This window comes from Artibeus jamaicensis, unplaced genomic scaffold (assembly GCF_021234435.1).
Source record: "Artibeus jamaicensis isolate MK-2021 breed Jamaican fruit bat unplaced genomic scaffold, CSHL_Jam_final contig_867, whole genome shotgun sequence".
In the NCBI taxonomy this organism is placed as follows: domain Eukaryota; kingdom Metazoa; phylum Chordata; class Mammalia; order Chiroptera; family Phyllostomidae; genus Artibeus; species Artibeus jamaicensis.
The window spans coordinates 1,296,058-1,311,608 of NW_026521995.1; the positions used below are offsets into that span (position 1 = coordinate 1,296,058).

A 15,551-nucleotide genomic window follows, 5' to 3' on the forward strand; every position below is an offset into this window, starting at 1 on the left:
AAAACAGGTATAGAACAGAAGTCAGCAATGTTTTGACAGGATTTTTCTCCAAATGTAAGAGAAACTTTATTTAGTATTCTTTTCAAAGCTATCTAGTTTAAGCACAAGTTCAGTTTAAGAGGAAAATACATTCAGAGAGTAAATATGTTTAGCTTTGTAGGCCATACAGTCTTCATTGCAACTACCTGGCCAACATTTTAGAGTGAAAGTATCCCAACCATAGAAAATATAAAGAAGTGAGCATGGCGAAGTTCCAATAAAACATTATTTAGTTTCACAGATGGTAGGTCAGATTTGGTCCTGACACTGTAGTTTGCCAATCTATAGTCTAGACTCTACTTCCTTCCAGATTTCTTTGCCTCGTGACTGGAGTACCCTTTCTGGAGTTTCTGCTGAATGCCCTGCTTACTCAGCAAGGCCCCTTCATGCTGGCCCGTAGAACCTCAAAGGTATCGGTCCCTATGTGAACTCTGATTATTTTTCAGCTTATAGCTCCTGGCTATTTTTCTCTTAGAAAATGTTCTCTGCCTTTCTTTGTGCACGTTACCCTATAAGTAAGAAAATCAGAACTCATCCAAAGACTTAAGCATATTCTCTGGCTCTCTTTCTCTATATACCTGTCTTTTCTTCACCTCCCTGCCTTATAAATTCTACCTGTCCCAGAATCTGCCTCCTCAACTCAGTGCAGCCCCATTTTTTTGCTGTGTTGAATTATAGATCTTTAGGGTTCACAGACCTTTGGGGTCTATAATTCAGAAAGTGCTCAAGCACAAATCTGAGGTGATGATGAGGTGCTTTTCCCTCTTTCTCTGTGAGATCACAATCCTGTGCTTCCTATCATTCAAATATCTGAAAACCCTTGTTTTGTATATTTTGTCCAGGTTTCTAGTTGTTTACAGCTGACTGGAAACTTCATACCCTTTTATTTGCTGTGTATATCCTAAAAGCAAAAGTCTTCTAATTACTTATTCTAATGTGTAAATTGTCTCTAATATGGCCGGTAAGTTCCTTTAAAAAGTTGCTCTTTAAACCTATCACCATAATGTCATAATTTTTTAGCCTTTCTGTATCAAGAAAAAAATCTCCAGGCTCATCTTGAACTCTCTTTTCATCAGCCCCCCCAAAAGACCATTTTCCCAAGAAGATCTGGTTCTTTGTAATGAGGAATGGTATTTAAATATAGTAAAGTTTGAGGCAGAAGAGTGACATTCAACTTACATTAAAATATCACCATGGTTCTTTATTGTTTAATGGACCATACAGGACAGGAGCAGGGTGCACAGAGCAGGAAAGAAAGCATCGCAATAAAATCACACAAAATGATAGTGGCTAAAACCAAAATAGTAACAGTGGAGATGGGATATAGTCTAATGGCAGGATTGATAGTGAATATAATTCACTGAAATATCATATGTGAATTATAAGATAAAAAGAAACATTATTATTATTACAGCTCCTAGAGCTTGGGACAATCCTCAGTTATAAGATGAACCTTCAGCCAAATTTGGTTTGAATATTAAGATTGATGATACTACAAACACCCCAAGAGGTTAAAAAATGTCTGTTAGTCACATGATGAAGCTTTCTGGGACACCAGGGTAGCTCCGGGGCAAGTCCAAACATAGTGTTAGAGAGCAGGGACCTGAAACTGGCTTAGACTTTTATGGGGGTCGGTGGGTGGGACCCGGGAGAGGAATCCTGTGCACAGGAAGGGGCTTGTGTGCTTTGAGCCTACTGCCAACAGAAGAACCTGGGCTTCTTCATCAGCTTTCCCAGATGTGGAGCCCAAGAGGGAGAGCTGTCAGCAAGCAAGTCAAACTTCGAAGGGTGGAGTCAAACTCTACTACATAGAGCTCCTTACAAGAGGTTTGGTTTTTTTTCTCTGAGTAACGAGAGTGATAGTGTTGCCATTAACAGAGATGAGGCAGACTGTTCATTGAAAAAGTTTGCAGGGAAAAATTCAGAGATTGGATTTAAGTGTGTTAAGTTTCAAAATTGTCTAAGATTTATACTGGAGGTTTATAATTTTTAAAATTTTTTATTGTTGTTCAATTACAGTTGTCACCATTTTCTTCCCATTACACTCCCCTGCCCTACCCACCCCCACCTCCACATTCACTGCTCCCATTGTCTGTTGTCTTTCTCCTTGGGTCCTTTATACTTGTTCCTTTATGACCCTTCCCCTTCTTTTCCCCGTTATCCTTCTCTCTCCTCCTCTCTGGTTACTGTCAGTTTGTTCTTTATTTCCATGTCTCTGGTTCTATTTTGCTCACTTGTTTGTCTTGTTGATTAGGTTCTACTTTATCATTTGTTTGTTTTTTTAATTGTTTATTAAAATATTTTCCTTGTGTTTACTTTTTTACTAAATTTATTGAGATAATATTGGTTAATAACACTGTATAAATTTCAGATGTGCAACTTTACAATATGACATTGATATAGAGTATGTGTGCTCACCACTGAAAGTCTAATCTCCTCTACCACCATATATTTGGTTCTCTTTACCTTCTTTGTCCTTCCCTATCTCATCCCCCTGATAATCACCATTCTGATGTCTGTATCTATGAGTTTGGGAGCTTTTTGTTTGTTGCTCTCTGCTTTATATACCACATGCTTTATTATTTTTTACAAGACCATTCTGCCCACAAAGAAAGTCATGGCTGAATTTAAATAATATTTTTTATAAAAATCAAAATTGCACAATTTTATAAGAGCTTTAATATCAGAATCACTTAAAGATATACAACTCTTAGGTAGTTGATTTCTTTGGACAAAACAATAAGCAAGGGAAATAATTTGGAAATAGGTGAATAAAATTATTTGATTATTTTATTAGTCAACCCTTTGATATTTATCAAACAAGTTCTATATTATTTTATGAGTAGAATGCATTAGAACAGTGAAACTTTACTAATGTAGAGGTCTTGCTATTTAAAATTGATCTTGTATAATTTTGAATTATTGTTTTTTAAAGTTACATGCAATTTATGTTTTAAAATATAACAATTATTCTGATTATTCTACAAAATTAGCTATATTGATTATGTAGTACATTAAAATTTGTAATGTGTCTCCATTTAGAAACATGTCCAAAATTTGTTTGGAAAGAATTAGATTTTAACTTGATTTAGTCACTTTGGAAAAAAGTATATTCAAGACCAGTTCGTTTTTTACTCTCCAAACAAATTGAAATTGACAGAATCAATACCAATGCCAACTTGTATAAAATTAAATGATCTAGCAATTTTCATGTTCTCTACAGTCCATGAGAAAGAATGCATTTGGTCGCCAACACCCTCATTTTTGTTCTTTGTCTTGTCTGTCTTGTGTGTTGCAGCACTTGACCTGATATTGCTGCTCTTCCTTTCAAGTCAATGGATTTAAAAAATACTTCTTTAGACATTAGATCTAGATCCAAATTGCATTTCTGCTCTTGAAAAACAGCAAGTCATTTAATATCTGTGGTCTTTAGTTTTCTTATTTATAAGTATGAGGTTAATGTGAGTGATGTCCATTTGTGTGTAGCTCAAAAAATGCTTTAATGTTATGATTTAGAGTCGAGCCATCTCAGCCATCTATTTTCCTGAGTAAGTAAGATTTTATTAGCAGGAGGTTCCAACTCCAAAAACACCTCCTACTTCCAATCTACACCAATCCTCAACCACCAGACAACTTGCCTCACGGTGTGGAGGCTACCATCTAGAAATAGAGTTGCCAGGTGTGGAATTATCAACAACTCTACCAGGCAGGTAGGGAAGGGGGAAGGGAAGAAAATTTCTGATACTATGATGTCACAGAATAAATGTGAAGCTGATGTCCCCCAGTTATATTATATTACTGAAATATTGGTATCCATTGTTCTATTGTAATTTTGGAGCAGGATAACGTTAACACCATCAGTGTGTGTACTGAACTGCTTTATCATTTCCAAAGTACTTTATTTCACTCATTCATTTATTTGACTGATATTGGTTAATCCCCTTCTAAGGGCAGGCAATGTTCTAGACAATGATGACATAACTGTAATCTTTTTAATTAACTTAACTTCTCCAGGTTCTGCTATTATTTTTTCTCTTTTTAAATAGGAAAACTAGAGCTCATCAAGTGTGTGATCAAAGTCACATGGCTGATCAGTAGCAGCATCATAGTTCAAACTCAGATCTTTAAAAGCATTGCTCTTTATCTTAAGCTTTGTGAAAAATCTTTATGGTTGACCTTGCTTTATGGGCAAATTCCTTCTAAAATTCTAAATAATTGGCAAATAAATATGCATTGTGGAGAAAAATCTGTTGGATAGTTGAGTATTACTTATATATTCTTGTCCCTGATTCTAAAGAAGTATCATTGATATGCTTGGCTTCTAAAAATATTGGAGTCCATGAATGCTAATGGAATGCACTTTCACATGCCCTCTCACACATAAGCTCTTACTACCCTAAATATTTTGTGTCAAGATTAAAAAATGGAAAGCCTCATTAGGCTTTTAGATCTAATTTACACCCTTGATCATAGCTTGCAAGAAATGCTGCATTTGAGGAGACTTGGGGTACTTTTCTAGATCAATAAAATAATAGTACTTTCTCCTTGTTTTTTCATATTGAATGATTCTTATGAGTAATCTATAGGCCAGAACCCTGGGGAGAATTAGGACAGAGAGATAGGGGTTTGATAAATGAAACCCCTAAGAACACCATGTTTCTTTATATAGTAAAGTGAATTCAACTTTTTCCTGGCTGATGTGGCTCTGGATTGAGCACCAGCCTACAAGCCAGAAGGTCACTGGTTCTGTTCCTGGTCAGGGCACATACAGGCCAGGTCCCCACTAGAAGGCTTGCAGGAAGCAACTGGCTGAGGAAGCAGCTGGTCAGTGTATCTGATGTGTCTCTTATACATCCACATTTCTCTTCCTCTCCTTCTCTCTCCTTTTCCATCATTCTAGAATTAAATAAATACAATCTTTTTAAAAGTGCTAACATGAGTCCACTTTTACTACCTTTTAATTCACTGATGTGTTAGTAGTGTTTCTTCATCCTTTTGTTGTTCTGTTTTCTGTTTTCTAGGTTGCTGCCTGCATGGGTATCAGGAATGTCAGAATGACAAATGCTATAAGCCAGAGCAAAGCGGTAGTTCTGTAGATGACTGAGGAGATTCTACTGATGAAAATGAATGTAGGAGCTCCAGTACTTTTCAACTCCTGGTTGAAAACTTTGGGTTTTGGGGATTGGCTCTCAACCAACCCTAAGACCTCCCAAAGACTACACTCTTGGAAATGAAAACGATAGGTTGTTAGTGTTAGGTCGGAGCTGCTCAAGAAACTGATAGATGTAGCAAGCTAAGGAGAGCAGTGTTTATTAGCAGGGAATAAGAGGGAAAGTGGACCCAACTGAGGGAGGTTAAGAGGAAAGTGGGGCCAATCAAGGGAGGTTGGGAAGTCAACCAAGGGAGGCTGGGACTCAGCTGGTTGTTCTTAGATCAGGGTTTTTAAATGCAAAAACCTGCGGTTGGGGTATTAGAGTCTGATTGGCTAGAGCTGCTTGTTGGGTGAAAGCTGTATCCTATTATGCCGGATAAGCCCACACCAGACCCTAATTTTCCTGGAAAGGGTCTGCAGGCAGTTTCCCGTGGTGCCATTTTCTCTCCTGGTGATTTTCATTCCTCCTCGGCCTGCCTAGATGTAACAGTTAGGTTGTCGCCATCCCTCTAATCACACTCACCGTAAGCATCACATTTTCTTCCCTGACAGCAAATGGAGAACTCTGGAGAGACCCCCGCGTGGTGCCACAGCAAGTGAGTCAAACATTTAATCAGTGTCTTTGTCTCCTAGGACTGCCATAACAAAGTGCCACGGAGTGGGTAGTGTAAACAACAAACATTTATTGTTTCACATTTCGGGAGGCTAAAATTCTGAAGTAAGGTTTCAGTGGGGCAGGATTTGAGAACTCTGGGGGAGAATCATCTGTTCCAGGCCTCTCTCCTAGGCCCTGGTAACCTCAGACATTTCTTGGCTTGCAGATGGCATTCTCCTCGTGTCTTCACATTGTGTTCCCTACATGCATGTCTGCCTCTATGTTCCAATTTTCCCTTTTCACTGGGACACAGCCATATTGAATTAAGGCCACCCTATGGGCCTTATTTTAAGCTGATTGTTGAAAAAGACTCATTTCCAAATAAGGTCACGTTTACAGGGACTGGAGGTTAAGACTTCAATCTCTCTTAGGGAACACAGTTCAGCCTCTAACAGTGAGTAATCAAAATCCAATCTTGTCTGGATAATTGCAGGTAGGGAGTAATGCAAGCTGCCAGAAGGTGCATTTCCTAAATGAAACACCCTGAATTCTGCCACATGTTTGATCTTTCCAGAATCTCAAAGTCCTGGTTTCTCAGATGGTGACAGTAAAATTTGCCTTGTGCGCCAACGGGTTGTAGAAATCAAATGTGATGATGCATATGTGGGGAAGGTGGTGGGAAGGCCATAGAGGTGCCACGCAGATGTCACTGTAGGTCACACAGGTTCAAGGGGTTGGGGTTGGCTCATTTTCGCAATAAGGAGTGAAGGTCAAGTCTTAGACTTACTGGTGGAGAGACAAAGGACATTAGCAGAATAAAGAAGGGACATGAATTTTTGGGTGCTACAGGAAAGAAAAAAAGGTGTTTAGGTGTTGGAATTCCATAGGCCTATGAAAAAACAAAGTTGCCCAAATCAGCCTGACCGAGCCAGAGAAAGGAGGGTCTAAGTTCTGCCCAAACACTAGGCTCTACATACATAGCATGTTTGGGATATTTGGATACACAAGTAGAAAACTCAAAATCTTTCTTTTTGTGTTGCATATTAAAATTCTCAGTGTTTTATTTATGCACTCTACTGATGACTGAATTTTTAAAGCTCCCTTATTTATATTTCATAAGTAATCTTTGCATTGTCTTACAATAACAGAATAGTCTGGGGAGTCCATTAAATGATTTCTGTAACTACCTTGTTGATCAATGGCATAAATTTCCTGTCAGATGAGTTGAACTGCATACTATGAAGTACTTTGCTAAAAGCACACAGTTGGAAATTGTTTTGTCAGTGAGTTAGAGGCACGGCTCTTAGATTTCCCTTTTGTTTTTAATGGAAATGCATTTGGCAGCTCAGACCACATGGAATATAATTAAAACCTCTAACTGTTCATCCATCTATGGACACCTAGGCTGCTTCCAGATCTTGGCTATTGTAAATGATGCTGCAATGAGCATAGGGGTGCATAGATTTTTTTCAAATTACTGTTTTCATTTTCTTTACATAAACACCAAGGAGTAGAATTGCTGGATGCTATGATAGTTCTATTTTTAATTTTTGAGGAATCGCTCTACTGTTTTTTATATTGGCTGCACCAATTTACATTTCCACTAATAGTGTTTGAGCATTTTCTTTTCTCCACATCCTTGCCAACCCTTATTATTTCTTTGTTTTTTATAATAACCATTCTAAGAGGTGTGAGGTGGCACTCACTGTGCTTTGTTTTGCACTTCCCTGGTGATTAGTGATATAGAGCATCTTTTCATGAGTCTGTTGCCATCCATATGTCAACTACATTTTAATTTAAAACAACTCAGAGATGGAAAAGCATAAACAATTCCCTCGTTGTTATCTTTATCCAACCTGAATCCTGTCCTTGTTTCTAAGGCACTTCTCGTGTCTGGAGGCTACTCCAGTGGGCCTTCGGGGTGAATGCACCTCAAGAGTGCTGTGTGGCAAGAACCCAGTGCTGCTTGCATCATGAGCTTCTGGTATTTCATATCTGCAACAGCCACCGGGGACCATTCAGATTCTCATTAAAGTAGGGTCTTTGCCTGTGATGTCTCTGTGTTTAGTGAAGTTTCCTACAAGTAGCACATGGCCACAAAGGAGTTTGCTCCAACTCTGATAACTGGGCCAGAAGAAGCCTCCTTTAGCTGCTACTTGTGGTTCAAATGCTCTGTGGAGTTCACTAAGCTGAAACTGGGAACTGGCTTTGAGCTTAATTAACATCATCCTCTGTGATTATGATTGAATCCCAGAGACTCCTTTTATGTTATCAATCTATGTAAGACAGGTAAGTTTCTTTTTTCTATTTAGATACTTCCTTCCCTGCCATTCTTAGTTGAAGAAAGTAGAGTATTTGTGCCTCTAAAAGAAGAATGACTACCCATTTTAACTCATGTGTGAGTGATCATTAAGGGAACTCATATTGGACATTCTGGTTCTAAGCGCACCATGGGAAATCCTGAACTGCTCAGGAGAATAATCAATGTATGATTACACTGAACTGCTTATTAACTGTGACACAGTAATGTGTTTTCTTACTGAGCATTAATTGGATGTTTCTGTCAGAGCTTTAATTTAGTATAATAGAGTGACAGTATTCAGAGAGCAAAATAACAAAGTATGTATTAATACTAATGAGACTTGGTTCATATACCTTTATTCTTTGGCAAGTTAGAACAGCAGCGAAAAGGAGACGAGAAAGAGAGAGCAAGTGTGTTTATCTCAAGAATCTAGTTAGAATTTTAAGAAAGCTGCCTTTAAAATCATGCTCTGGAGGCCACTGCTGTCCTATTGCATGTGAGCTGTGGTGAAGTGGCCAGCACTGTTGGAAAACACCTGACCAGAATACCAAGGGCTCCCATGTCAGAGCGGTGAATGGCTGGCTGTAGAGTCCATGTTTTATCTGAAACCTAGGACTCTGCTCTAATGATGCAGAATAGCCAGCCTAACAAAACACATACAGCAAATATCACAGTGATTTATTCTTATGTTTATATAGGTAAACTTAGTTAAATATAATGCTTACAGTTCTCACAGGAGTGCTTCAGTAGTGTCTGTCGAATGTGCAACTTACGTGACATGTACCATGAGAAGGATCTGGTTCTACTCTGCAGACTTTGCCTTTGTTACTCGTTTCACCCATGTTTACATTTCAGCTCTCATATTAGAGAAACACACTTTATAGTACTATAAAATGCACATTAAACTATTTTGAGATACGTCTTCCCAGTAAGTCATGTTGAGCTCCTTTGGTTCCTCCACTTGATTCCTGAGGACATTTAACAGCATTTTTAAAACCTGTCTTCCTATCATATTTTAAATATATTTTAAAATATATGTCTATCTTATTTAGTATCATTTATTACAGCAGACAGAAAATTTTCATAATATATATTGATATTTTTCACAAATTTCAGGGCAATCATTTTATTTTGCTAGTTAATGTGATGTATATTTTTGATCATCATTACAAAGTACTTCTTAGGCTTCTCTCTGTGTGGAACCAGGCCGGTTTTTACCCTGCTAGTGAGTTTGAAAGCATCCCAGCCAGATGGCAAACACAACAGGGGAAGAGACTCTGCCTTTAATTTTTCTTTCTCCACTTTTTTAAACTGAGTGTCCCTCACAGTTCCAAAAGTTCTTCCTGCTCACTGGCTATCTATATATATATATTTATTCTATTTCAGCAGGTAGGCTATAAATCCTTAGAGCAAGGCCTTGAGGTTTCAGTCTCTATGGCCCACTCCCCAGGTCTTCAGAGAAGGGACTGAAGGAAGACAGCACTGCTGGAAAAAAGTGGTACCCACCAAGAGCCTGCGGCCAGGCTCAGGGCAGTCCTTGTTCAAGACCAAAAAAAAAAAAAATGGCTATTAGGCATTACATGCACAACCTTAAAGTCTCATCTGAGAATTTGTAATCTAAATCTGAAATACAGGCAGGCAATCAGAGTCCCATGACCATTGAACAATGATTTAATAATAATAGAATTTAATGGGTAGTATTGATTATGGAGCACAACCACAATAATACACAATAATAGATACATTTATTGACAACTAAGTACACACCATTATTTGAATGTCAACATGTAGTATTTCACATATTGAATAATTCTTGGCATAACTCTCTGCATTAAATAATGTGAGCCCCACGTTACTACAGCAGGGATTAGAGGAGCCTTGTAGATATAACCAAACCATCCTATGGCTGCCTCACCAGTCAGTGAAGGGCTGCAAACTGGAATTCAGGTGGATTTACACCCAGAACTGACGTGTTCACCCCCCCACCACCTCAAGGTGTCCGTCATGGATAACAGTGAGTGTTTCACTCTCATAATGAGATAGAGACTTCTGTGTTACTGAAGTCCAACTTAATTACATAAATTCATTTTCTTTTTTAAGAAAACAAAGTAAATAATAGTTCTTAGAATGGACTTGTGTAATTCTTATACTACTCCTGGAATTAAGGAGTAAATTCAGGGAAACCACAACAATAAAAAAAACCTCTTGCTTTAGCAAATATTTAGTAAGGAGCAGTACTATTTTACATACTATATGTATTTCAATTCTGTATTTCTTGCTTTCAGTGGAAAAAAAGAACTTCTTTGGTTTGGTTTGGGTTTGTTTAATTTATTTTTATTGTTGTTCAAGTACGTTGTCTCCATTTCCCCCACCACTCCTCCTGCCCCAAAGATCCCTACCTCTCACCCTTGATCTTACCCACCTTTGGCTTTGTCCATGGGTCCTTTATACATGTTCCTTGACAACCCTTTGCTTCCCCTCCATCCTGTTATCCCCCTTCCACTCCCCTCTGGTCACTGTCAGTTTGTTCTTTATTTTAAAGTCCCTGGTTATATTTTGCTTGCTTGCTGTTTTGTTGGTCAGGTTCCACTTAAAGGTGAGATCATATGGTATTTGTCTTTCACCACTTGGCTTATTTCACTTAGCATAATGCTCTCCAGTTCCATCCATGCCATTGTGAAAGGGAGGAGCTCCTTCTTTCTGTTGCGTAGTATTCCATTGTGTACCAGTATACCTCCATTTTTCTACTCTTCATTAAATAGATATAGTTGAAACAATGTAACCTTTGTCTTAAATCAAAGTGACCAGTAAATTACAATAAGATGGAAGAAGTGTTTTGTTGAGAAATTAATCTTACTGATTTTCTTTCCTTTGAAGTTTGCTTTAGTTATAAATTTTTTAAAAACAGTAGTAAAATGAAGTAGCTACATTTTTTCAAGAGAAATAACAACTTAAAAATATAACTAGTTTCAATGTGAGATGAAAGAGTTTTTAAGGTAAAAGGATTATTACCTAACGGTCACTGGTTGGGCCCAACCACTTTGAGAGAGGGATTTAGTTCAAGGGAACTGGTTGTGATCTCTGCTTTTCCAATGCCTCTTCACTCATACTCAGATGGGCTAAGTAGGAAGTCCAAGGTTATAAGCAACAATAGGAGCTAGAATTTGAACTCAGGTATTATTAAGATTAGAACGTTGTACAATCTGTTTGGTTTCTTTCTATGGAGGGAGATTGGATGTTGATAATCTAAATTAAAATCCATGGGCCATGTCTTTTTCTGAATCAGTAATAATCTATTTTTTGCTATTTTATTTATTTATTTTTGAAGAGTTCATTTTATTGTATTTCTTCCCATTACCATTTACCCCCTCTAGTATACTTATTCTTGATAACATTGATCAATCTTACCTCTCTTTTAACTAATTTACACTCAGTATTAAATTTAAGTGTATTCAGATCATATAAGATTTAAAACTAAAAAATTAAGTGCTCAGGAGTAGAGTAAGAGATCCACAATGTACAAAATTAACTTATTTTCATAAATATATTTATGAAAAGGGGGGTAGGGTCAAGGGTGGGAGGAAGAGATGGCTGGGGTGGAAGGGAATGGAGGGGGAAAGTGGAGACAATTGTACTTGAACAACAATAAAAAATGTAAAAAAATATTTAATTTTACTTATGTTTCCAGTCATTTGTTTCCTGATGGGGTTAAATAATGATAAATAATATGTAGAATTCAGTACACTAAAAAGAATTTGGAGGGCATATTTTAATTTGCCTATATTTGACAGTTCATTGTCAAGGGTAAAAGTCTATTTACCCTCATCAAGAAACAAAACATCTCTGCATCTTTTCAGCCTGCCATTTGAATAAAAGGCAGGGGCACCTGCTACCTGAAAAGCATTATCATGTTTTGGAAATACTCCATGTATAATAAACTGTTGATAGTTTAATCAAGATAACTATGCTGTAGAGAATTTGAATCTATTTGACCAAAGGCATTCAGGACTATCCATTATACCATCATGATTGAAAATATAATATATTCAAGCCAGAAGTGGAGAAAAATAATGTGTTTCAGGAAAGCCCTCCTGATTATAGCAGCCTAGTTATGCTGAAAGACCATAATTAAATTAGTTCATTGCTTTATCTTGCTTAGTGATTCAGACAATTTTAGAGCTGGTGGGGTCTTTGAAATATGTTTAATCTAAGCTATTCATTTTATGGATGAAGGAACTAAGATTATGAGGTTATATATTCTTGCTCTAGTTCATATGGTATTTTAAGAAAAAGTTAGGATATCAATCCAATTATTCTAACTCCTAATTTAGAGCTCTTATACTTGACTTCCTGGAAATTCTATGTAAAGATCATACTGAATATGGAAATACAGATTTTGTTCAATAGGCAGTGGAAGATGTCAAAGCAACAAATGAAAGGCCAGATTCCTTTGCCCACTAAGCAGAGCGTGGCCACTCTGAGTCATCTTTACTCTCATTCTAGAGAAAAATAAGCCTCAGTTGTCAACTGGCAAAAGTGAGCATTTTCCACCCTGCCCAACCCATCACTACCCTGTCCCCCGGAGGCACACACACAGTCACTGCATCCTGATCTGAAATTCACAACTACTGTAGTTGCTAACACTACATGTGCCTGGGTGTTACGGTATATCATATCAGAAAGCCTTCTGGTTTTAGGCGTATTTTGATCTCATATTCAGCATACTTAGCTTACTGAATACCGAATGCTATTTTACTCACATTGCTGACATTTTATTTATTGTTTCGGAGTAAAGGAGGTAGAAAATTCAAATAGAAAGGATGCATAGAATCTGTATTGATCGATAATCTGGAAAGTTGATTTTTTCAAACTTAATGTGGATTTTACTATAAATCAATTAAGCTAAACTTTTAGTATCAGAACTTTACTTGTTTTTTCAGAATTGTTTCAGCAGCTTAATTCAATCTGCATAGTTTGAGCGATATTGCATTATTGACACCTTGACTAAATCAAGGGAGAAACATCGGCCTCTGCATTTCAAGCTGAAGCCATCAAAGATATCGACATACTCAGAGTTTTGTTAAGTGATTTGTCACATGATCACAATGCCCTGATTTGTATAAAATAAATGTTCATTTTTATCATCTTGGAGAACATGGAAATATTTATTCTAGGCATATTTTTGACTGAGATGTTTAAAGAACTTCTTGCTTCTTTCCCATCTTTTACCTCTTTCAGTTGCCTCTACTCTCCCCACCAGGAATCCTATGCAGCCAGTTCCTCTGTGGTCCCTTCTGCCATGGAGAAAAGACTTATTTAGGATGCCAACACCTTAATTTAATTGACCCCAAGAGTCGTCGCTTTACCAGTGACGCATAAAGTCAGCACTATAGAATGTTATTCTCAGGACTAGAGCTGCTATTTCACTTCTGTTTGGACTTTTCTGCTGCTGCCACTATTCCATAGGTTCCAGTTATTGGCTGATTCCCTTTTTTCACACAATGCGCTAAGTCTTTTACCTATATTAACTAATTTAGTCTTCAACATAAATTTGCGAGGTTGATAGTTTGTACTAATCTTACAGACCGTGAAATTGAGACCCAGGTCACATCAATAGTAAATGGCATAATGAGGATTAAAAGCTAATTCTAACTTCAAAACCCACACTCCTAACTAGTACTTTGAGCTTCTGTTAGAATTTAAACCATTCTCATACTCAGCATGGACATATTACTGTTTCTCCAAGTTTTCCAGTGGCTCTGAAATCACAGAAATTAGAGATTCCCATCTCTACATATTAATAAATCCACACACCTATTCCACACATATGTTAGATAGGGGACATGATTATGTTCAGCAACTTCTGCTGTTTTATTTATTTTTCCAACTTAGCTTGTCAATATCTATTAACAGTAATTATATTTATCTAAATCACTTTTTCTCATATCTAATATAATTCAAAAACTTCAAAATAATTTTAAATAGCTGAATGTTTATGTTGGTGAAGAAAGAATGGATTAAAACAATGTCATTTGATTTTTATAAAAACAAACATAGCTATATGAGTTTTTTAATTATATTAATTATTGCTCACATATGAAATCTTGGAAATGATTGCAAATATTTATTCTTTCATAATCTTCCTCTCAGATGATCAAACTTGATCAATAACAGTTTTCTTCCTTTGAAAACTGAGGCATTTTAAGTTAAAAGCAAAATTCTTCAAGTCTGGGGTTTACCATGTGTGTGGATGTTTATGTCACAGACCCCTTTTGTCGTCTGCTGAACTTCAGACTTACTTCTCAGAATACTGTTATAAATGTAAAAAAGTATTAAAATTATAAAGGAAATTAAATTAATAGTAATTATTAAAGTTCTTTTAATCCAAAATTATAACTTCATGAAGGTATGTTAAAAGACAAGATCTAACAGAGGATAAAATTACCACTATTTCAAAAGAGTGATAATAATACATATTTTTAAGATACTCAGAGCACTGTAATGTTGTATTAAATATTTGTTACTGTTGGTGAGAGGGTCACAGGTACTACTAATACCTATGATTTGTTGCCTGTATTCATGATTGGAGAAAATACCAAACTTTATTTGAAGTTAGTAAAAATTAAGATGTATTTCTTTCATCCATGTTACAATCCTCTTGAAAACCACTATTTTCTATATAAGGGGATTTGAGAATATTTGATTGTGTCAGGGTGTCGGTCTTATGTATTTAGTGTTTATATTCATTCATTTATTAGGGAAAAAATATCTGAGTGGGAAGTTTTTGCATGAATCAACTCCGGTTCCAAATGACTGAAAATAAAGACACCAAAGAGTATGTTCTATCTGAAGCAATTTCAGAGCAGGCTAAATGTGAATGGGTTTAGGTTCTGCCACAGCAAGGAGCTATTTCAGTGGCTGGATATCAGGCTTGCAGCCAGGTAGAGTCAGCAACTTCCAAATTGACTGCTTGCCTGTGGATTAATACATTGAAAGATTTGTCACCCAGATGCAGGAGTGTCTTGTCAAATGCCATAAATGGTCACAGCCATTGACTTTCTTATGTAATATAAGATCTAGGGTAGGAAGAGAAGAAAAACAATATTGTAACTTGCCTAGTTTAAGATGCAGGTGGCCAATGGCTTCACGTGTTTACCAATAATTTGCCCACAAAAAATTCATACACACAACAATGTCCATAACTGCTCTATGTTTGAATCCTGAGTGCCAGTTAATTTTATGTCAACATTTCCTTATTTCTGATAATATTTTCATTTTAATTGTTTCAAAGAATGTTATCATGACAATTTTTTTCTTTCATTTCATGTTTTTAGGATGTTGTCTGAAAAATCCTAATAGTCTTTGGCAAATGATAGTAACTCTATTTGGAATTCCTAGGTTTGTATCAGTTAATTTTTGACACCCACTCTATTAATTTTCTGTGGAGTTTGCAACACAGGCTT

The 15,551-nt window shown here is 36.7% G+C and overlaps 1 protein-coding gene across 1 annotated transcript in view; it reads left to right on the top strand.

The window, feature by feature from the left end:
* Window positions 1-15,551, top strand: part of MALRD1 (MAM and LDL receptor class A domain containing 1) — a 307,929-nt gene that overhangs the window by 253,126 nt on the left and 39,252 nt on the right. The window contains 5 exon segments of the mRNA XM_053673503.1: window positions 5,061-5,204; window positions 5,207-5,282; window positions 7,667-7,710; window positions 7,713-7,795; window positions 7,797-7,820. Coding sequence (XP_053529478.1) covers window positions 5,061-5,204; window positions 5,207-5,282; window positions 7,667-7,710; window positions 7,713-7,795; window positions 7,797-7,820 — 371 coding nt within the window.